The sequence below is a fragment of the Jaculus jaculus genome, chromosome 13 (assembly GCF_020740685.1).
Source record: "Jaculus jaculus isolate mJacJac1 chromosome 13, mJacJac1.mat.Y.cur, whole genome shotgun sequence".
Classification (NCBI taxonomy): Eukaryota; Metazoa; Chordata; class Mammalia; order Rodentia; family Dipodidae; genus Jaculus; species Jaculus jaculus.
Window position 1 is genome coordinate 91,389,895 of NC_059114.1, and position 23,552 is coordinate 91,413,446.

Below are 23,552 nucleotides of genomic sequence, written 5' to 3' on the forward strand. Positions count from 1 at the left end.
AACCCCGTAGCAATCTGGAAGGAGGAGCATTGCTGAAGGAGAGGTGTTACTGGGGCCAGACTTGGGGGTGTTATAGCCAGCTCCCCCTTGCCAGAACTCAGCTCACTACACCACTGCTGTTTCACATCCACCCGTGCTCATGTCACGCTGCAGGGAACGCTTCAGCCACTGTGGATGAAACTGTATCGTTCATGCCTGCCAGGGTGGGGTGACACTTTTGGTTCCTGTTCCTAATTAAAACTGCTTAAAAGAAGCTAGATTTCCCCTGTCTCCTTCAGTGTGAGGCAAGTATTTCTGCCTCCCGTGACCTCAGGCCCTGGAGCACCTGTTGCTCACTTTTATATCCAGAACTTTCCCTGGCAGATGGTGTTTGCCCACCAAGGCCAAATGAAGTCCAGTAGCTGTGCTCTTAATGACTTGGACTTCTAAGCAGGGGTGGGCAGGAATTACCTGTAAATGGGTCATAAATTCTGCCCCTCTCACAAGGGAATTCCCATCAACAATGAATCATTTCCATGGGGTGAGAAGTAGTCTCGGGATCTTCCCACGCTGATCTAAATGCTTCCCTGGTCTGGCTATCAGCAGAGCCTTCAGAAGCAGGAGCTAAACCTCCTAGAGTGGACCCCTGTCCACCAACTCTGATTGCCTGTCCAGGTGGTGATAATTCACTTTAATATTTCCCTCCTGTTTCCCTTTCTTTTCTTTTTTGGGGTGCTCCAGACCGTTGAAAACTGTGTGTGCATCTTGAGGAACCTCTCGTACCGGCTGGCAGCAGAAACATCTCAGGGACAGCACGTGGGCACGGATGAGCTGGATGGGCTGCTCTGCGGCGAGGCGAACGGCAAGGACACAGAGAGCTCTGGGTGCTGGGGCAAGAAGAAGAAGAAAAAGAAATCCCAGGATCAGGTGATGCCGGCTGCTCACAGCTGCATGCAGTTATCCCCGACCTGGCTGTGGTGTTAGCGCTGTGTCTGCATCTATAGACCCAGGCGGGGCTGCCTTTCCAAAGTATGCTAAACTCTCTGCCACTCCTGCATGGTTTGCCTGGGAGAATTTCACTGCTGAGATGGGGAAAGTTAAGTAAGTGCTCCCACATTTTGCAGCTGAGCCAGAGTAGGAAATTTCAAAAGACAAAAAGGAACATCCAAGTATCGGGTCTGTGCCGGCGTCCTCCGAGCTCGTGGAGTGCAGGTAGAGCCAGGTGCTGATCCGCCTGTGCGTTGAGTCACACGGTCCCTGAGTCCTGCTCAGGGCCAGACAGGCTGCTGTGCAGCTGGCAGAAGGTGCAGGATAGAGACGGAAGTAAGAGAAGCCGGTGAGGGAAGAGCAAAGCCTCATGTGTGTCCATGGCAGGTTCTAAAAAGCGTGGCTGCACACTTGCATTTACCTCTGATGGTGGGAGTAATGGCAGTCACACTGGCTAACTGGTTGGCACCAGAAGTTCAGCCTCTGGGACAATTCAGGTGGATTCAGAGCACCGTGCGGCTGGGGAAGGAGGCTCGGCACGGAGCTGCGGGAAGGTTCCGCTGAGGTGCAGCTGAGGGGCGGCCACCCTGGGGTGAGTGGTCAGAACAGCTCCCACTCTGCCCTACAGGGCTCTGGGAGGACAAGCCCCTCAACCCTAAGCCCCCCAGGACAAGGAGTGGTAAGAAGGGTTGCTTACCTTCTTCCAGCCAAGGATGCCCACCATACACTGGACCCCAAGGGCTCACACCCAGCCTTTTTCCCCTGGGCACTGCACTCTCCCACCTCCCATTCCCCAGATGCTGAAGCCTCACACCCTTCCCCGACACACCACAGTCACATATCCAGCATCCATCCCTGTTCACTGAGGTCATGTCTGGACACTCTGGTCACATGTGCAGGCCTGCCTGACTCGGGTGAAGTTTGTCACTCATAAAACAGTGGTAGAGTTTAGAACCCTCTCTGTAGCCAGGTTTGAATTATGCAAATATGCATTTTCTAATGATGAGAAACAGTTTCACTTCAAATACAGATGATTCTGTTTAGAGTGAGGATTAATGGGAATGCCTTCTTGCGTCTAATTCCCGAGTCTCCCTGGAGAGCCTCTGTGTCAGCAGAGCCTAGTTCAGGTTGGCAGCCCTTGCAAGCTGCCCGGCTGGCGTGCCTCCGCTGGGACTGTGGGATGACTGTGCTGCTGCCCCCCGGAGCTAACCCCACTCCCACCTTCCCTCCGTCCCACGCGCAGCTCTGCTCTTTCACCTTCTCTCTGAATGGAAGGCGTCTTTTAAACCCTCCCACCCGAGGGTGCTAGGGGCAGCCAGCAGGTAGGTATCGACTGGACACCAGAGGGTGCAGAGACTGTACGAGGTGCTGCCGCGTCCTTCCTGTTGTGCCAAGGCACGAGGCAGCAAGATCGCATGGTTCCGCGAAAGCTCACTTTCAAATAGGTAAACGTAGTCTAACAAACGTCCAAGAGGTTCTGGTCACTGTCAGCTGCTCTCTGGCGCCGTGGGCTGCGTGCTGCACCCTGCACGTGGGAGCTGAGCTGCCGAGCGCGCTGGAGGAAGACACATCTGGACAGGCAGCCTGGCCCGCCCAGTGGGGAAGCCCCTGGCTTTCGTCACAGTCCCAGGACTGGATCTCCTGAATGGGCCTCTGAAACCTCTGGAAGGCGCATTCGGGGAATCATTTGTGAACCGCGCCAGCCTTGCTTGATGCTTCCACGGACACTGTGTTTCCTGACCTCGGGTCCCCACCCACCCCCGGTCTGAGTGCTGCCGCCTTGTCGGACTCTTGGCCTCACACTGGCATCTTGTGACATGAGACTTGAACCCTGACATAGATCCCTTCCCCAGCTCTGCCCAGATGACCTTAGGAAAGATTTCAGTCTTTGGAGTGACAGAAGAGATTTAGAGTTGATTGGGTTTGGAGAAATGAGCAGTCCGGAGGAAAGGGACATCCATAGGCATCATTCTGTCATGCAGCCCTGCCCTCCGGAGCCTGGCCATGAACTTCTTTAGAGCTGATGGGGCTGTTCACAGCCTCACATCTAGGACGCTGTGGGGTAGTGGTGTGACTCTCCTAAGTTGCGTACAATAAAGTTACTAAAAGAATTTATACATTTTTTCCAAAAGTCAGTGTAAAACTCTACATGGATTACTAGTCCCATTTTTTCTTACAAGTTTTTTGAGGGAAAAATATCGCTTTGAGAAAAAAAAAAATTGCTGAAACTAAGTTAAAATATAGCAGGATGTCATTTACAAAGGTGTTTCAAACTCACTGTTTCATCAAAATAATAGTTTTTAAAAGCTTTTAAACATGGTTTAAACAAATACAAATCTACGTTTCAAACACTAGAAAAGTAAATATCAAGTTTAGTGGCAATAGACACAAGAATTACGCTCATTCGAAAAGCCCATTTGGTGTATTTGTCTAATTCAATATATTCTAAAACAGTCAAAAGTAAAATCTAAAACGAAGTGTAACCCTGATGGACAGGAGGCAGAGATTGGAGAAGTCTTAGAGATGAAGAAAGGATGAAGGAAGAATATCAGATCAATAAAAGTGAGAGATGCCACCAAACCAAGCAGGCCACCAGGTTAGGTGGCCAGGGTCCTTCATACTGGATGTGAGAATTGAGGCTACGTGGTGCCACCTGCTGGGGAAGGTTGGCAGCGGGGCCAGCAGCAGTCACAGGGAAGAAAATCTGTGGTTTCCCTGGGCATGCCACATACCCTGCACATGGGGTGTGTCCCCGCCCCACAGCACAGGCAGTAAGGGGTTCCAAAAAGAAGAGGCTGTGGCGGGGACTCCATCAGGACCTCTGCCGGCCGGGTTGCAGTGCCCTGAGCAGAGGCAGCAACGCAAGACCCTCCTGAAGGTGCATCCCACAGGGGCTCACCAAGGCCCAGGAGCGGGCAACCTTCTGGCTGGAAAATGGGCTTAATTTTTCCCAGAAGCTTCTGCACAGCTCTCGCTTTATGGTTTTAAAGATGCTCTGATATCATCTGACCCCTGGAATCTCAAATGTGAGCAAAGTTAGGGTTTTTGTTGCAGAACTGGGGCTCACACCCAGGGTCCAAAGCATGATACGCAAATGCCCTGCCCCTCACTTATACCCTAGTCTCTTCAAAGTCAGGTTTTTGAGGAACATTCAGTAATTAGGAAAAATGTATGACACAGGCTTAAAGAGCAATGTAAAAACATTTGTGTATACAAATACAGGAATACATAGGTGGCCCAGACAGGAATAAAACCTGGTCAAAGTACATATCTAGGCTGGGGAGATGGCTCAACAGTTAAGAGCGCTTGCCACTTAAGCATGAGGGTATGATGGGCCAGAGACTGCCAAGTTCACCTCCCCAGAACGTGCAAAAAAAGCTGAGTTGGCCATGCATGTTGTAACCCTGGTCCACGGGGCTACATACCACCCGTCCAAACTAAGTCCACATGAAAATCCACCAGTCCATAATCCACTCTTCCGTCATCTGATTCAACCTCCTCTCCTGTCCTTATCAGCTCATGAGCTGGATGCAGCCGTGGCTCCCACAGCAAGTGACTAGAAGGACTGTGTGGGTCTCATTTACATCTGTGTCTTCTAGCCCCACACCTAGCGCCACACAGTGCGTGCCGATCAATCTATGGTGCTGGTGGCTTGGATCATTCTGGGGAGGTATTGCAGGTGGGTGCTCATAGCTGGGTCTTACTCAGACTCATCTGTGTCTTTGTTCATGAGGCTTTGCCCTTCAAGGCCACGGAGAGAAAGTGCACCCCAGTCCCCTACCCTTCTGCAGCCGCTCATGACAGTGGCACACTGTGACACGTTGCTCGTCAAAGTATAATTATCACAAAAGTCCTCAGCATCCACATATACCAAGTAGACATGCTTGTATCGCAAAGCCTCCCTGGAGAAGCAATATTTATCATAGCAGATTAAACAAATGTTCTCTCACAAAGGCGATAACATGTGGCATTCATGAGTACTGCTGTATCCTAGGAAGTACCATCACCTGCCAGTTTCCTTGACTATTTGGGATGTGAGCGCTAAGCATCAGCCCTTGGGGAGACTGCTGAGTCATTTGGATGCTTTTGCCTAAAAATGTCTCAAGACAATGATGTGCATTCTATTGCTAGTTCAAAATACCACATGGAGATCGGAAGCCCACGTGACAATTTCTCCTTATCACACAAAGTAGATAATAATTATAAATATTATAAAGTACAGCTGGATCTCCATCTCTGGACCCTCTGTCCATGGATGCAACCAACAACAGACAGAAAATATTTTCTACTATTAGTCCCTAAATAATATTACATAACAATAATTTACATTTGGTTATGTAGTAATAGCCTAGATATGATTTAAAGCCACCAGGGATTTGTGCACAGATTACATGTGAATGCTACACCATTTTTTTGTGAGGGATTTTGAGTATCTGTGAACTTCAGGATCTACTGACATTCCTGGAACTAATCCCATAAAGATTCTTTGGGCCGGATGTGGTGCCACACACTTTAATCCCAGCATTTGAGAGGCAGAGGTAGGAGGATCACCAGGAGTTCAAGACCACCTGAATTCTAGTCAGGCTGGGCAAGAGTGAGACCCTACCTAGAAAACAACAACAACAAAATATTCTTTGAGATGGGTGCATGTACACACCCCTCATCCTATTCTATAGAAATACACAGTCACGTTTCATATCTGGACATATACCTTTGTGGGTCTTTGCCATTCTGCATTTATTTATGGCTTTGTTTAGCCCTTGAGAACACAGCTATGCTCCATCAGTTAGACTTACATGCTTAGGGTCGTCGGCTAGATAATGTATATTTCCCACTAATGCAGACAACCAACCTATAAGTGCCAGAGACAGGTGCCTCATGTCATCTGGGGCTCTCATCTCTAGATGCCGCCCTCCTCCTGCTGCTGCAGGATGCTACTCACATAGGGCAGCAGCTAGGGGAAAGCAGAGGGCTTCCTTCCCGCCGAGCCCCTGCCTGAGGGCTGCACAAGCCCCTGCTGCCGGGATTCGTTTGCCCCACGCTGGCTCACAGGAGCCACAGAGCTGCAAAGGAGGCTGGGAAACATGGTCCCTGTCTGGGACAGATAGGATCTGAAATGAATCGGACTCAATAACAAAAAAGGGAGTTCACGGCAGATTGAGGGGTGCAGTAGGAACACTCTGTCCCCGTGACAGGAGTGTAGCCACTGAAATTGTTTAGTGTCACCTACACAAGATAAGGGCATTAACAAAACTTTCATTCATTTTGTTGCTTGGAAGTTCTCTGCAAAGAGCGCAGCCCATCGTGCTTGCACCCAGATGCCCACCCCACTGCCTGCCTTGGTCACCGGAGAAAGGGAGAGCAGGGGTGGGAAAGTCAGCTGTTCTATGGCCACTTAGCCCCTGACCATCATGATGGGTCAAGATAGGATCTCACTGTAGTCCTGGCTGACCTGGAACTCTCTCCATTGGCCCAGCTGGCCTTGAACTCAATGATCCTCCTACTTCTGCCTCCCAAGTGTTGGGGCCATGCCTGGCTATGACCTATTTTCCTGTCAACAAGTAGCATTTTAAGCTGGAATGAAGGCTAAGAATTATTTCACATAGGCATGTGGTGACCCAGGGCATTCTTTACAGAAAATTGGGTTGCTTCCAAGTTTCACTGATGTAAACTGTAATAAGCATCTGTACAATTAAATATCACCTCCCTCTTCAATCATGCCTTGAATATTATTCCCCAAGGGGAATGATTAGAAAAAGACTTTTGATACACAAACCAATATGTATCTTAATCATTCCAGCAGTTACAATTTAAATATGCGGATGTGACTTTTCTATTAATACCATGACCTTTTTGGCTCTCCCCACCATAACACTATTGAGGCTCTTAATATATATTATTAACAACTTCTATACTTGCAGACAACAATCCATGGCATTTCTCTCCCCTCCCCGACTTTTCCCTTCATAACTCTGCTTTCCGTCATTTCCCTCCCTCTCTCCATTAGTCTCTTTTAATTTGATGTCATCATCTTTTTCTCCCATTATGAGGGTCTTGTGTAGGTATTGCTAGGCACTGCGAGGTCTTGGATATCGAGGCCAGCTTCTTTCCAGACAGTTGTATATAAGGAGTGGAACCCTTCCTTTGGCTCTTACATTCTTTCTGACACCTCTTCTGCAATGGACCCTAAGCCTTGGAGGGTGTGAGATGTTTCAGTGCTGGACACACCTCTGTCCCTTCTTCTCAGCAAGGTGTTGCCTTTTGAGTCATCCCAGTGGTCATCGCCATCTGAAAAGAGAAGCTTCTTTTTTTTTTTTTTTCTATTTTGTTGTCATTTGTTTGTTCTGTTTTGTTTTTCAAGGTAGTGTCTCACTCTAGCCGAGGCTGATCTGGAATTCACTATGTGTCTCAGGGTAGCCTCGAATTCATAGTGATCCACCTACCTCTGCCTCCCGAGTGCTGGGATTAAAGGCGTGCGCCACCACGCCCGGCTTTATTTATTTATTTATTTCATAGCACAAGTTGCTATCTTTTTCCCCAGAGAGTTTTCTCTTTTTATAAATTGGTGCCCACACTTTTGCTGTAGCTGCTTAATACCACTTCCTCTGGGCTGTCTGCTCCTTTCATCTGCCGTTTCCTCCTCCTGGCTGCTTCCAGCTGTGACTCGCTCTGCCGTCACCCCACCATATGCTGGGAGCCTGTTGATTCAAGACATGATATTCAGTGTCCTGGAAGCAGCAAACAGTGCCCAGCTGCAAAGATCGCCGTGCAGCTTTGCTCCGTGACTGGCTCTCATTTCCTTCCACCATGCACGGGGCTCTTCTGCTTCTTCCTCACTTTTTTGTTTGTTTGTTTGTTTTTCAAGGTCGGGTCTTGCTCTAGGTCAGGCTGACCTGGAACTTACTCTGTATTCTCCAGGTAGCCTCCAACTCGTGGCTGTCCTCCTCCCTCTGCTCCCAAGTGCTGAGACTAAAGGCGTGCACCACCACAGCCAGCTTCTTTCTCACTTTTAGTGGCGCCAGACGTGCTCTTTGCAGGGAGTTCACAGACTTAAAACTCTGTCTCATTTGTGTGCTCAGTTGCAACTTACCACTCAATGCCCTATGCCATGACATCTCTGCTCCAAAAACTCTGAGACCAGTGTTTCCACCTTTGCCATGGAAAACATCTTGTGCGAGGGGGTGCTTACCAGCATGCCTGGGCTCTGTTAATGGGTGCCAGTAATGACTCCGCCACCAGCAACGAAAATCAAAAGTCCTCCAGACATGGACAGCTGTCCTTTTGAAAGGAAAACTGCCTCAGTTGAGTCCACTGACCATGACTTTCTGTCTTTTGAAGAACGGCCCACCAGTGTACGGGAGCTGCAGCTCCGTTGGTAGAGTGGTTGCCTAGCGTGCATAAAGCCCTGGGTTCAGCCCCCAGTCACACACAAAACCAGCTGTGGTAATCCCAGCACTACGGAGATGGAGGCAGGAGAATCAGAGGCCCAGGGTCATCCTCAGCTACATGAGATTCCACATTAAAAAATAAAGGAGCCAGGTGTGGTGGTGCATGCCTTTAATCCCAGTGCTCGGGAGGCAGAGGTAGGAGGATTGCCGTGAGTTCAAGGCCACCCTGAGAATACATAGTGAGTTCCAGGTGAGCCTGTGCTAGAGTGAGACTCTTACCTTGAAAAAACAAAATAAATAAATAAATAAATAATTTTTAAGAATAAACTAAACAAGAAGAGGAGGGGGCTGGAGAGATGGCTTAGTGGTTAAGACACTTGTGCCAGTGAAGCCTAAAGACCCCCAGTACCCACATAAGCCAGATGCACCAGGTGGTGCATATATCTGGAGTTCATTTTCAGTAGCTACAGGTCCTGGTGTGCCTATTCTGTCTCTCTCTTTATCTTTCTCTCTCTCTCTCTCTCTCTCTCTCTCTCTCTCCTTCTTCCTCCTTCTCAGTGTACCTCAAATAAATAAAGAAATAAAATATTGGAAAAAAGAAGAGGAGGAGGAAGGAAGAATGGATGGAGGGAGGAGAAGAATGGGGCATGGGGGAAGAAGAGGACTCACTAACAATTAACTGAAACCACAGGGTTTTCTGAACGATGTCAGGATACAAATCCCTTTAGAATGCCATGTGCAGGTTTCCCTAAAGTAGGATTGGAAATCAGGAGCCGAGGGATTCTACGTGAAGAGTAATGTTATTCTGTTCCTGCTGTTCCAACCCGTGACAGAAAAGGGGTGAGTCCAAACATCTGGAGCAGCCTTGGCAACTGGCCTGTGGACACAGCCCATGTGCAGCCTCCCTGTGGCCCCTCCCGTGAGATGGGCTTCCATCTGGAGCCCGGATCAGCACAGCAGCCCTTGACTGTCTTTGTTCTGAAGCTTTGTACAGACACTGTCGTATCCTCCCTTTTTCTCAATGCAGGTCTCTGGTCTCAGACTCTCTTCCGTCTTCCTTAAGCACACCCTGGAGACAATACAGTGCCCCCCAACACTCCTCTTCTTTATCCCCAGATCCAGCCTCGGCTGCACACAGTGGCCTCGGCACTGCTTGGGGTTAGTCCTACACCTGAGTGACCCTTAGTTTTGAAACTTCCAAGAGACAACACAAAGAATTGTTTCCCTTCTATCTTTTTACAGATAATTGGAGTATGTAAATACCCATCTCCTCTCTCTTCCACCTCTAAACGGCTGGGGTTGGTCACGAAACACAATGAAGACCAAACCAGGGAACAGTAGCAGGCGGCAGATGAACTTCAGATGTGCGGGTTACTCTCTAAGAGGCTTCGTTCTAGCTGTAGCCTGATTAAGGCAACCCCAGCTGAAGGAAACGTCCCCAAACAGTATGACAACTCTTCTGCTTTTTGCAACCTATGCCTGCCCCTGGGGAGGAAGAGTGGGATCTTAAGATGAGAATGTCCTCCTATTCCTGCAAATTCCCTCCCTTTGTCTTGCAGCATTTCTGGTCTTGCTGTTTATTTCACTGAGGTGCCCTTAAAAGTTTGCCTGAGAATAGGCCTGGGCTGCAGTTGTCCCTAATTGGTAGAGAAATCCAGGAAAAAGAGGTGCATTCTGGTATTAAGGCCAGCCTTTGTGTTCTAAAGACACTACCCAACAGGAAATGTTCTTTTCTAAGTGTGGGACACACAAGACCAAAGCTAGGATGCTTTGGGGGGAAGAGCCCAGCATTTTGGCACTCTATAGTAACGCAATCTTTCTCTCCGCTTAGTGCATGTGTTTTGTTTGCATGCCCGTGGTATGCAACCTGGAGACAGACGATGCTGTAAACAAGCTGAGAATGGAGGGAACTGAGCCTGTCTTCGGTTTTCATACTCAACAGGGGCTTTGATGAGCTGTGACACAGAGCTGCCCTGTGAGTCTGCTTCCAGAAAAAAGTCCCTCTGTGTTCACAAAGTCTCTTTGTAAAGTCTGCTGACATCCACACCTGTTATTATTGACTTTCTGATTTTTATACCTATGTTATTTCTTTCTCTGTGTAGAAATAACACATCACATTTAGTTTTAATCTTCAAACCAAATGAGGTAGAAATACTTTAAATATAATCTGACTCCTACAAGGATACCATGACTACTTTGTTAATTTTAATTGCACATAATAATTGTCCATACTTTGGCAGTATAGCATATTTCATCCTCACCCCAAATATTGATCATTTCTTTGTGCCACAAATGTTCAACGTCCTCTCTACTACCTATTTTGAAGTATACATTCAGGTGTTGTCAATTACAATTATTGGGCTGTGCTATAGAACACTGGACCCTATTCATACACTTCAAGAATCATTACACACCTACCTACACATTGAAGCTCTTTGGTTATTTTCTTCCTAAGCAGACATTTTTTCCAGTAGCATCTCTCTCTCTCTCTCTTTCTCTCTCTCTCTCTATCTATGTATCATCTATCGATCTATCTATCTATCTATCTATCTATCTATCTATCTATCTATCTACCTATCTATCTATCTTATCTATCTCCCCCTTTCCATCTTCCCTCTTTCTAGTGCCTCCTCCTTTTGAAAATAAATAAATGAAAATATGTTAAATAAAATAAATATATTGCACAAAATTGTAGAGTGTTTATTTAACTCTCAAGACTAAGGAATGCAAGCATCAGGAGAGAGAAAGATCTTCACTGAAAGTCTACAAGTTTCTCCTCTCTGGAACAAGCTCACATCTAGAGAAAACTTTCATGAGCCACAAATGCCTTTTTCCTTTCTTTTGCTTTTCCTTTATTACTTACAGTGCTTGATTTTTTTTTTTTTGCACGTAAGCCGCAGAATGGTGCACATACATGTGCACATGTTTACTACCTTGCCCATGATACACACTATATAATAAAAATCCTCTGCTAACATTGCCCCTGTTGGTATCTTCCCTTGGTAGTGTCCTTTATTTATAAGGTAGGAAGTTCTCTCTCATGACTCCATGTCGCCGTGTGTGTGTGTGTGTGTGTGTGTGTGTGTGTGTGTGTGTGTGTGTAAATTTTCATATTTTAAACTCTTAAAAGAATTTTTGGTTACGTATCCTACAAGAATAGTCAAAACCAAACAGTTTACACAAGATTTATAAATTTACTCCTATGTTCTACATGACTAAATAGCTGTATGGTCTGCATTTTGAACATTTTAAAATTTAACCACAGGCCACTTGTGATGGCTTCCCTCCCTCAGGACATGGAAGCAGAAGTGTATGTTTGAGGCCAGCTTGGACTAACCAGCGTAGGTAGAGTCAGCTTATGTTTCACAGGGAGATGCTGCCTCAATAGAAGCAATAGTAACAACCAACCCAAAACAGTTTAACCACTGCTTTCCTCCACTTAATGTGTTGGGTTTATAGTGGTGTTAGAAGCATCTTGTTTAAATTTATAGATATATTTACATTTTGGTGAAAGAGTTGTATTTCTCTTGATTTCTTGTAACTCTTTACCCATGCAAAAGGAACATGGATAGTTTTATGTGCATAACGACTTCACCTGCATTAGTCTCACCCTGACACTAACACCACCACTGAGCTACCTTATTGATGTTGGTAAGCTGGACGAAATGATGTCGAGTACAGAATACCTGCAGTCATTCTCATTGATAAAACACTTGCTTTATCATTAACAATTGACAGTTTTCTCTTTATTAACTCAATGAAAGTCTGAATAAAGTAGCCAGGTAAAGGTCAGGTACATTGAATGGCTTTGAAATGCTTCTTTTTCTTCTGTATGAACACGTGAGGGTGCCATCATGTCTGCGTAGCACGGAATCCCCTGTGAATTCCACCTCTCCCTACCATCAAAGTTTCCCGAGGTTCATACCAGTTATTCTTTTATTTCTGTAGATTTTCTCTGCTGCTGTTAAGAAATGAGTGTAACGAAAGGCATTTAGGAGTTACTCAACAACATGTCAGAGCAGAATATAGTTGTCTACTACCTAACCCTGTGCCATGTTGCACGGAGAGAAGATAGAGGAAGGAGAGCCAGCCGGGATGCGGCAAGGGGAGCAGCTGCGTGGTCTGTCGCGGGCATGCACGTGCTCCTTCTGACACCCGTTGGCTCTTGCAGGAGGAGAAATGCTCTCCCTTGCTCAACCACAATTTTACATTCACATGTTTCTGGATTTTATTAGATCTGTACATGGGGATCATAGATTAAAATGCATAAAGATGACAAAGTAAAAGGTGAAATGAAAGAGAAAGATTTTTTTAAAAAATCTGTATTCCATTAGCAGATAGACTCACTATGCCAAACTGTTTCCTGGTGAGAAGCCAGCGTTCCCACTGCTTGGTGGTCATGGCTGCCAGTGCTGCCCAGCGGAGCTGTCTTTCTCCACGCCGTGTTTCCATTCCAGGCAAAGCCAGCCTAGACAATGAGCCAGGAGCAGTGACAAGGCACCTTCCTCCTTTCCTCCCTTCCGTCCTTCCTTTCCTTCTTCCCTCTTTCCCTCCTCCCCTGCTACTGCTGGTTCCCTGTGTTGGCTCTTCACAGGGGATGCTGAGGTGAGGTTTTGGTGAAGATAACAGTGAGAAGCCCCAGGCACTTGAGTTTTCTTGGCATAAGGTTGAAATTACGCATCGAGCTGATTGGGAATGTCCTTCCATAGGTTAGCCAGTACCCATCCCAGAATGCCACTCATGTCCAACTGAGAAAGAAGGCATGCCTTTTACATTGTTTGAATTTATTTTCAAGCATGGAGAGACAGAATTGAAGAGGAGGAATAGGCACACCAGGGCCTGCTGCCACTGCCAACAAGCTCCAGACGCATATGCCACTTTGTATAACCTGCCTTATGTGGGTACTGGGGAATCAAACCTGGACCGTCAAGGTTGCAAGCAGGAGCCTCTAAACCCTGAGCCATCTTTCCAGTGAAGCTATACGTGACAGTTTAATGACTTCATTGTATCTTTTAAAACATATTTCATTTATTTATTTGAGAGGGAGAGAGTGGCAGAGAGAGAAAGGCAGACAGCATGTGTGGCCTCTCCAAGACTTCCTGCCTCTGCCCAGGAACTCCAGGCACATGTGCCACTTTGTGCATCTGTCTTTCCATGGGTACTGGGCAATCAAACCCAGGCCATCAGGCTTTGCAAGCAAGTGCCTTTAGCTGCTGAGCCATTTCTCCAGCTCCTATTTTGTGTTTGTTTTGTTTGTTTTTGAGGTATGGTGTCATTGCAGCCCTGCTGACCTGGAACACACTCTGTAGTCCTCAAACTCACAGCAATCCTCCTACCTCTGGAATTAAAGGCATGCACCCCCATGCTCAAAACTTTATAGTATCGTTATTAGCATTTCCCCATTTATGGTACAAGGTTACAGGACAAGACTATAGTTTCTTCTGGTGAAGAATTTAAAACCAATGAACTTACATAAATTCTAAAGATAGTTTTCATACTTATTCACACAGACACACTTGAGCATGTATGTATGTACATAAAATATCTACAAAAGCCAGGCATAGTGGCACATACCTTTAATCCCAGCACTCAGGAGGCAGACGTAGGAGAATCACTGTGACTTCGAGGCCACCCTGACACTACATAGTGAATTCCAAGTCAGCCTGGGCTCAATTGAAGCCTTACCTTGAAAAACCAAAAACAAAACATCTATAAGAAAACAATATATGTCAATTACATTCTATTTATTTTAATTATTAGTGAATAGCAATTCTCTAAATGACTTCTTATCTCCACCCTAAAATTATAAATGAATTGCTTTGGATATGACTTTTCTCAGAAATAAATATTGGCATATTTTTTTCTAAATGTACAGTGTATTCCATTTCTATCTTCATTATATCCATTGCCTTTATTTTTGTGAAAGACAGCTTTGTGTAATCAAAGATCAAAATAATTTCAATTTTAATGTTTTTAAGAATAAGAATATAGAGATATATTCTTATATAGAAATATAGAAAATGCAGCAAAAGTTAGAAACAGACATTTTATTACTGCATTTTATGATTTTATGATGCATTTACTTGGGACACTAACACCAATACTGCTTTGTGCTTTTTTCTCATTTAACTTTTATTGTTACCATTTGTTCATGCTGCTATAATTTTATAACTATCCATTGTAATGGAGAACTGGTTTTTCTTTGTAAACATAAGCCATAATTTTAAGTGATATGTTGTTAATTTTTAATTACATATTTTCCTGTTATTCATATTTAGTTCAAAGCAGTTTTAACTGTCAAGATTGCTATAAGATCTAGATTTTCCAAAAGCATATTTCAATGTATCTAATAATCTGTAAGTTTCTCATTCATACATTCTGTCATTTCCTGAAAGCAACGATGGTACACCACATCAAGCAAACGTGGACTTTAGAAATTTATCAGAGTTATGCATAAGTTGTCATAAGCAAGCAAAGGAGTGAAGGCATTGGGTTGTTAGGAACGCCTGTCCGATGGCAGATGCATGTTGACTGTGAGCCAGGCCACCTTTATCTTACCGTTCCTCCACTCAACCAGAACCACCCCCTCTGCTCCCTCCTGGCTGCGGCAGTCAAGGTGGAGTTGCTGGGAGAGCGTGCCGCCTCTCCCGCTGGCAGTCATGATCACTCCCCCACCCACCCGTGTTCATGAGCCTCTGTCACGAGAGTGATTCTCCTGGTCGTGGTGGTCCTCGGCTGCTGACCCCCGTTCCCCTGGCATTCACTGAAGGCTGTGGCCCCTGCTTTTGTTTTCATCTGTGATGTGTGTGGAGGTCAGTTTCAGGAAGCATAATGACGTTAAAGGCGTTTACTCTCTCGTTTTCTTCCACCAGTGGGATGGAGTAGGACCTCTTCCAGACTGTGCAGAACCACCGAAGGGGATCCAGATGCTGTGGCACCCGTCCATAGTCAAACCCTACCTCACACTGCTCTCTGAGTGCTCAAACCCAGACACGCTGGAGGGGGCGGCAGGCGCCCTGCAGAACCTGGCTGCTGGGAGCTGGAAGGTATGGCTGGTTCGTTACGTGCAAAAGGGATCCAGACTTGTGAGCAAGCCTTGAAAGTGGCGCAAGCGTAGTTGTGAGAAAAACATTTCTAACAAAAAATTATGATATTTGAGAAGAACCAATTATATCAAAATTGTTAGACTTATGATCCCCCATTAAAAACTTCCTGAAGACTCAGGGTCTTTGAAGACCACCGGCCCAGAGGAGTAGCTATGAGTATAGCGCCTGAAAGCCCGCGAAATGCTTGTCTTTCTGCCTGGAGAGCCGGTCTGCTTCTCTTTCAGGGTGGGTTTGACATAGGAGGTTCAAAGCCTTGCCACTGACTACCAGAGAGGCTAATCCTAAATCCCTTCACAAAACTCATGGGGAGCATGAAAATGCGGTGCCAGTCCTCAGACCCAAGTGACACTGTTCCTGATTGATTTTCACAAGTGTCCTGCCTTTCACTTTGGATAGAAAGGAATTAGCAGAAAGTAATACTTAAACGTTATTAATAGTTAGGAGGCACCAGTGAGCCTTGTTGGGGGAAATACTAAGAAAATAGATCAAAAAGTTTTGAGTTTTGACATCATGTTCCATTCATTTAAAGTTGAAGCCTGAATTTGTGATATTCATAAATCACTTTTCTTTCACATTCGTTCCCTTCAAATTATGTTAACTTTGACACATAGACGCAGATGGTTTTCAGAAACTGAGGGTGAGGGATGTGCACTCGCCTGCCTCAGCATTGCCGTGCGGTGGCTCACGCCAGCATTGCCGTGTGGTGGCTCACGCCAGCATTGTCGTGCGGTGGCACACGCCAGCATTGCCGTGCGGTGGCACACGCCAGCATTGCCGTGCGGTGGCACAACAGCTGGTTATGCTTTGCAGTGACAGCCCTGTTGTCCCCCTCCTGTGCTTGCTTTCTCCTGCTGCAGTCAGAGCTGCAGTACTTGCCTTTTCCTTGGCCATGAGAAAATTATACAAAGGGCATTATAGTCAGAGTGCTCAAAGCCAGTTAAGGAGAAAATTCTTATAATCAGCCAAAGAAAGAAGACTTTTTATATGCAAGGCCCTGCCCTGCATCTGAAGCCCGCATCCATGACCGGTGTGGTCAGCCGTCCAAACATGTCGCACTCATGCTGCGAGACCTTGCTGAGCTAATGTTCTCCTTGAGAAGGGCTTTTGTCCCTAAGGCTATAAGGAGCCAAAGTCATGACCCACTTTTCCCCTTGGGCGCCACGGGCTGGCCAGTGCTTGTCTACACAATACTCAGACACCATCACTTAATGCAGGCAGCATCTGTCCACACGTCCGTTTTGTGACTGTATGGCAGTCTTCTCTGTGTATGAGCACCTGCCTCTCTTTGCTCTTGCATTGTCATTAAGAAGACAGGACCAGGCCTCCCTCAGAGGGTCATGTTTTATGACCTTTAGTTGATTCATTGATTGAGAAAGAAATGTACTATTAAGAAATATTTTATTTTTATTCATTTATTTATTTGAGAAAGAGAAAGAGACAGGGAAGAAGGGGAAAAGGGAGTGAGGGAGAGAGAGAGTGTGGGCATTTCAGGGCCTCCAGCTACTGCTAATGAACTCCAGATACGTGTGCCCCATTGGCATCTGGCTTACATGGGTCCTGGGGAAATGAGCCTGGGTCCTTTGGCTTTGCAGGCAAGTGCCTTAACCACTAAGCAATCTCTGCAGCCTGAAACATACTTTTTAAGCCATATGAAGTTGATACAAAGAATTCCTGGTAGAACCATTTTCTTTGTAGCATCTGGACTTGTCAGTGCATAGCAAGCTGGAGATTTTAGCAGAGCTTCACAACTCTGCATGCCTATAGTGTTGAGCATTCTGTGGAAGGTGCCTTGATCTGCATATTGGGGTCACCAGGCCAGTGGGAAAGCTGCGGAAATAAGCCTGAGTAGTGAAGGGTTTGGTTTTAGAAAATTATTTATACTATATATATTTTTTTGCAATTTTCATACTTTCCAATTCTTCCTGTTTTGGATTATATCATGCCAATAAGAATTCTTACCATTCTAACTACTTTCTAGCAATAAATAACATCATGTTGTTGTCAGCACATAAACATGTGTGTTTATTTAGAACAGTTATTTACACCATGATATCTTCCCCCATGTGCCTGTAAGACATTGGCTTATTAATTTCTCTATTATCAATAAAGTAGAGACTATTGAGGTGGAAGAGAGGTATAGAAGATTGAACTCAATGTCACAGAAGATAGACAATGTTTAGTAACTATGACCATTGGATTTCCAAGTCATTGTTGAATGTTAGGACACAAATTAGAAAATGCAAGTAGTACCTTTTCTGGTTAAGCACACAAATATATACCACAAAAGAATAAGCTTAGGGCTGGAGATATGGCTCTGCAGTTAAGTCACTCGCCTGTGAAGCCTAAGGAACCAGGTTCAGTTCCCCAGGAACCATGTAAGCCAGATGCACAAGGAGGTATATGCATCGGGAGTTCATTTGCAGTGGCCAGAGGCCCTGGCATGCCCATTCTCTGTATTGGTGTCTCTCTCTTTCACTCTCTCACTCTCAAAAAATAAAAATAAATATAAAAATAGATAAATAAAAGCAGATTCCCTGATAGCAAAGAGCACAGATCAGACAGGAGAGGGATCAGTGGGTAAAGCACTTGCCGCACAGGACAGTCTCAGTGTGTCAACCTCACTTTAAATGTTGCTCCCTCGGGACCCAACACATGCAGCAGCCAGCCCGCTGACAGAGCCATGGGCTGGTAAGAAGTGCCTCTGTGTAGTGGCAAATATACATACAGAAGAACTATTTTACCAAAGTGCACAAGCATGAACAGAAGTCAGTCACATTATGCCCGTCTATGGCATACTTTAATTATTTAGTGTAGGAATCATAGGTAATTCTTAGAGAATTATTACTAAACCAAACATAACAAACTGTTATCATTTGAAGAGGAAAAATATTATGTGTACATAAACTAAGCAGAAAAAGTCTTACTTTAAAAAGACAGTTTCAAAAACAAAATCATGAATAAGCTACTGGCTTGGGGTATTCAGTTGCATTGACTTTCATACAGACAATATTACCCTCTGAAATCTAGAGTTTTAAGAATGGTATTTTATAGCAACTGTCAGAATTTAGTGGTATTTCTTAGTAGTCCTTAACTTTTTATGACCCAACAAAGACAGAATTGGGGAGGTAAACCGTGAGGGTTCTGTATGGAGATAGCTCTTTATGGACCTTGTGTCTGAAACAATAACTTCCCTTTATGAGATGAGTCAGTGGCTATGACAAATTGACTAGCAAAGTAGATCTTCCTAACAGACCCAAACACTTTGTAAACATTAAAGCATTCATTACTGAGTTTGTGAACGTCAGAACATAAAAGCTTTACCATAGAAGCCAGGTGATAAATGTTCTTCATAGCCAGCATGGACATCAGTGCATTTCTCTCACTTACAGTACAGTCATCTTGTTTGTTGAAAAAAATTGAATATAGTAGTTTGAACATTTTTTAAATGTGAATGAATGTTTCTTCAAGTTCCATTTATGGATTATTTCTGTTGTACAGAATTGTAAATACATTATTCTATTGTGAATTAATTCACAAAAAAAACAAATTTTGAACTAAAGAAATATATCTGTACTGGCTATGAAATCAAATATTTAAATATCTTTGTATAAACCTCTGTATAGAGAATGTGAACATTCTAAAGGAGTATTATTTGCTCATTTGTTTTAAAAGATACCTAAATCATCATTCATTAATATGATGACTTAACATAACAATGACATATAATGAAGAAGGAAACAAAATCTCTGGCCATATGGCCCAAATGAATAAAAATCTATAAAATAGGGTAAATTTGAGGCTCAACCTCGAGAAAAGTTGACAGCCTCACGAAGGACACTGAAATTTAGCATGTCTTACAGTGAAAGAGAACCAGGGAAGGTTGGCATAGTGTAGCAAATAAAAGTAAAAATTGTTTTAAATGCAAAGAAGCAGAGTTTTGTACAATTTTGATGAAATGGAGCGTAAAACATCATGGCTAATGGATTAGAAATGGGACCAGAATGAACACGGAGGTTCTCTGAGAACTGTGTGCATTTGGTCAGCTTACGGGCAGTATGCTCAATGAAGATGAGGACCAGCCCCAAACCTGGACAAGAAAGCTCAGTCTGAGGACCAGGAGGTGGGAGGAGCCAGCCCATGGCCAGATACTGCCCTAGCCATGCATGACTTAGCAGCTTGCTCCTCACAAGACTCTGGAAGCATTGCTGATACAGGGCCTCAGGACTACTGTAAATGCCGCCCACAATCTGTATCAATCACAGCGAAGAGCTTGTGTGATAATCTGGCACTGAGCACTGCTGTCACTGGATGGTCTGATTCTGAAATCCTAAGTTACAAAGCTCCATTACGAAGCCATGTAAACTGCTGAACCAAAGAGACTTCCACTTCTAGCTAAAATATGAGATAGAATGACAAGGTACAGTTTACCTCCCTGCAAGGAAAGATAACTGCAAAACAGAAATATATGAAACTAGGCTTTTTTTAAATGACATTAATCATTCGTTTGTGAAAGACAGGGACCTTGGAGACAAGAACTAAAAGAGGCAAGACTTATGACTGAAATTAAGTCAACTACACTTTATAAGGCAGAATGTGGAAGCAGAAAGAGTTCATAGACATTGAATATACAATGAGTCCTTTCCAGTGTCCAGCAGAGAACTATCGCCAAATGTGGGCAAACGTATCCAAGACTGGGGGAGACTGCCTGAACTTGTAACCCAGATCAAAATTTAGCTCTCGTGTGGAGGGAGAATAGTGTGTGTTTTCCAGAGCAGATGGGAAGGCTGGAGAAATGGCTTAGAGGTTATGGGGCTTGCCTACAAAGCCAAAGGACCTAGGTTCACTTCCCCAGGACCCATGTGAGCCAGATGCACATGGTGACTCTTGTGTCTGGTGTTGGTTTGCAGTGGCTGGAGGCCCTGGAATTCGCATTCTCTATCTGCCTCTCTCTTTCATTCTCTCTCTCAATAAATAAATAAATAAATGAATAAAATATTTTTTTTAAAAGAGCCAGATGGGAACACCTCATAATTGAAAGGCCATTGGATAGAGTACTCCCAAAGACCTTATGTAAGTATGAGGAGCAATTAGCTCTGGACTGAGCATGTTATGGTCTCTCCTATACAACCTTTCAAGTGAGACCCAAAGGGATCAACAGTTCAAATAAGCTTACTGACCTCTAAAATAAAGCTTTAAAAGGCTTAGGGGGATGCCAGGATATTCGGCACCCAACAAACTGAAATTAAGAATATCTTTTTGTTGGGTAAAAAGTAGAGGTTTAGTGGAGTGAGGTGAGGATGAGATAGGAATGGGGGTTGAACACAGTGAAAATACATCATATATGGGTATGAAATTGTCAGTAACAAATTAACAAAAATAAAAGAGGACAAGCATGTAGGTGTATTCCTTTACTCCCAGAACTTGGAAGGCTGAGGTAGGAGGATCGCCGTGCGTCTGAAGGCAGCCTAAGACGGACAGCATGGTGAGAATACAAAGAATGCCGAACTCCTGGTTGAAAAGTGTCCTACTGTCCCTTAAAGAGGGCAATACAACCACACTTTGCAGAAACAAGCTCAGAGGGATAGATATTACAATTATCAAACATGAGAAAAGTACAAGCACATTCTATATGTTTAGAAAGCTAGGGACATAGGAAATATATAAATAAAAACACTGATAGTTGAAAGTACAATCTTTGAAATAAAAAAAATGCATGGGGTGCAATAAACAGCAGAGCAGACAGAGCAGAGTCAAAGCTTAGTGAATCTGAAGACAGTACTAGAATCTATCAAAATTAAAAGAGAAAAGAAAGAGTAAGAATTTAAATATCACCAATTGTAACATCAACTGGCCTAATGTATGTATAACTTGTATCTGTACCCAAACAATAGATGATAGGAGCAAGGGAATAGAAAAAGAAAATATCTGAATGAACATCAGTTGAAATTTTTCTGAAGTTAGTAAAAAGTCATAGATGCTGAAGTCCAGTTGAAGTGCACTGGCATAGTCCAAGCAACGGGCACTTGGGACACGCCCTCTCAGTGGTCTGTTCTTCCCCACACTGAAAATAAGTACACAGAACTGGCATAGTCCAAGCAACGGGCACTTGGGACACGCCCTCTCAGTGGTCTGTTCTTTTACCATCCTCTAAAGGCCAGAAAGAAGACGAGGGAGGCATGGCATGGCATTGTCTATAAAGCATTGAAAAGGACACATTTTACCTGCTAGGCTCAGCATACTAATTTTAGTTTGGTATCTAACAGATATAGCATATCCCTACATGAAACTTCCAGGTTACCAATTAATAATTCCACACCAAGAGTAATTCTAACATAAATATTTCAGTTGAATTTCTTTGTTATAGTCTGAGAAATGGGTACTTGGGATATGCCATCTCTATGATCGTCTCTTCCCCTTATTGAAAATAAACAGGTATACCTAATCCCTGGGTCAAATGTTTTTGCACTTGAAGATTGCTAATCCTTCAGATCACAAAGGCCTAAGAGCAGGTGAACATGATCTGATGTGTTTAATGAAGACTTCTCGGGGTAACATTTGTTTGATTTTTGCCTTCTTACTTATTCTTACATGAGAATGCATCAACGTATTTTTCCCTCCAGGAATATCTACTGCCTGGACCTCAATGTGCTCAGCATTACATGAACACATCTGATAAAATTCAGTCTTTGCCGTAACTTGACTTATATTTTAAAAAATCACAAGAAAATAAGCATTGTTAAATATACAATAGGTACAATTGCCTTAATCAACATTTGTATTTATAAATAATTGCTTTTCTAACAAGGGAATTCTTCAAAAGTCCCCTTATCAAGACATCACACTTTTCACATGCTAGGCAAACACACACTGAGCTGCCTCCCCAGCCCAGCATCACACTTTTCAAAATAAACACTGGGATCTTGAAAACAGAAATGTATAATCCTATAACAAGGTTCTGAATTTTCAAAACTCAACATATCCTACGTCCCTCTCAGACCGATCCCGCTCAGGAAAGAACGTACGCCCGCTCCGCCGCCCGCTCCTTCCTCACATCCCACTGCGACACGAGCCACAGCTCTTCAAGTGGGAAGACTCGGCAACTCAGATGTTCAGGCTAGTCATCACCACAAGGATTGCAGTGTGAACCACACAGCAGAAACCATGTTGTTTCTGAATATTTTGTATATTTTTTGGTAACGAACTCCTCATAAAATAAGACTGAATAAACAATTTTCAGGGAGGGACACTTTCTGACCAGTTATGCTAATGAGATACCATGATAAATAACATGGTGTTTTAAATAAATTCATAAACAAGTTTCAGACTATCATGGGGTTGATACTAAACTGCCCTGTATTTCTGATTTTCTGGGATAAGAGTCTAAGCACACTATGGCCTTGTGGCACCAGGAGATGTTAAAGTGCTTCTGAAAGATTGAATTATGTTTGGAAGAGTTAGGTTTTAGAATGGGACATTTCTTTACCATGCTAAGAGGAAAAGTGGAAAAATTGCTAATTTAATATCAGTGAGAAAAAATGACTGTTTCACAGAAAAGCATTTAACTTTTGGCTCTACTTCTAAAGTAAGAGTACCTTAAAGAATAGGAAATTCATCAACAAGTTTTGAATTTTAGCACTCTCCTGGTTTCAGTTTTAAAGCAGACTGTTTTGTATTTAAAAGAGACCATTATCTTTAGCTATTTAGCAGATTATTAGGATTTCAGGGGAGAAAGCTAGTTCAATTACAGTGTTCCTCGACTCTTAGGAACGTAAATCAGCTTAATGGAATTGCCTCGGCTTAAGCAGGAGAGAAATACTTGGAAAAATTGCAGCTATCATTTGTGTTTATAGTCAGGCTGAAACTTTTTTTAAACTTAAGCCCTTGGAAATTCACATTAGAATGAGGCATGGAATTAAAGAGTTAAAAAATGATTGATGTTCTTTGTCAGCAATCCCTCAGGCCTGTGATTGCACTGAGGAAATTTACTGGATGCGAAGTCATGGGAAAGTGATTTCATTTTGTATGGCTCATGCTAGGTTCATCTCTCTGAGCCCTAATTTTGTCTGATATTTAAAAAAAAAAAATGAAAAGA

The 23,552-nt window shown here is 44.0% G+C and overlaps 1 protein-coding gene across 4 annotated transcripts in view; it reads left to right on the forward strand.

Annotated features, from left to right (window-relative positions):
- Window positions 1-23,552, forward strand: part of Ctnnd2 (catenin delta 2) — a 954,874-nt gene that overhangs the window by 824,490 nt on the left and 106,832 nt on the right. For all 4 annotated transcript variants that reach the window (XM_045132307.1, XM_045132308.1, XM_012947488.2 and 1 more), the window contains 2 exons: window positions 721-906; window positions 15,227-15,400. In XM_045132307.1, the coding sequence (XP_044988242.1) occupies window positions 721-906; window positions 15,227-15,400 (360 nt within the window). The remainder of the gene's footprint in view (window positions 1-720; window positions 907-15,226; window positions 15,401-23,552) is intronic.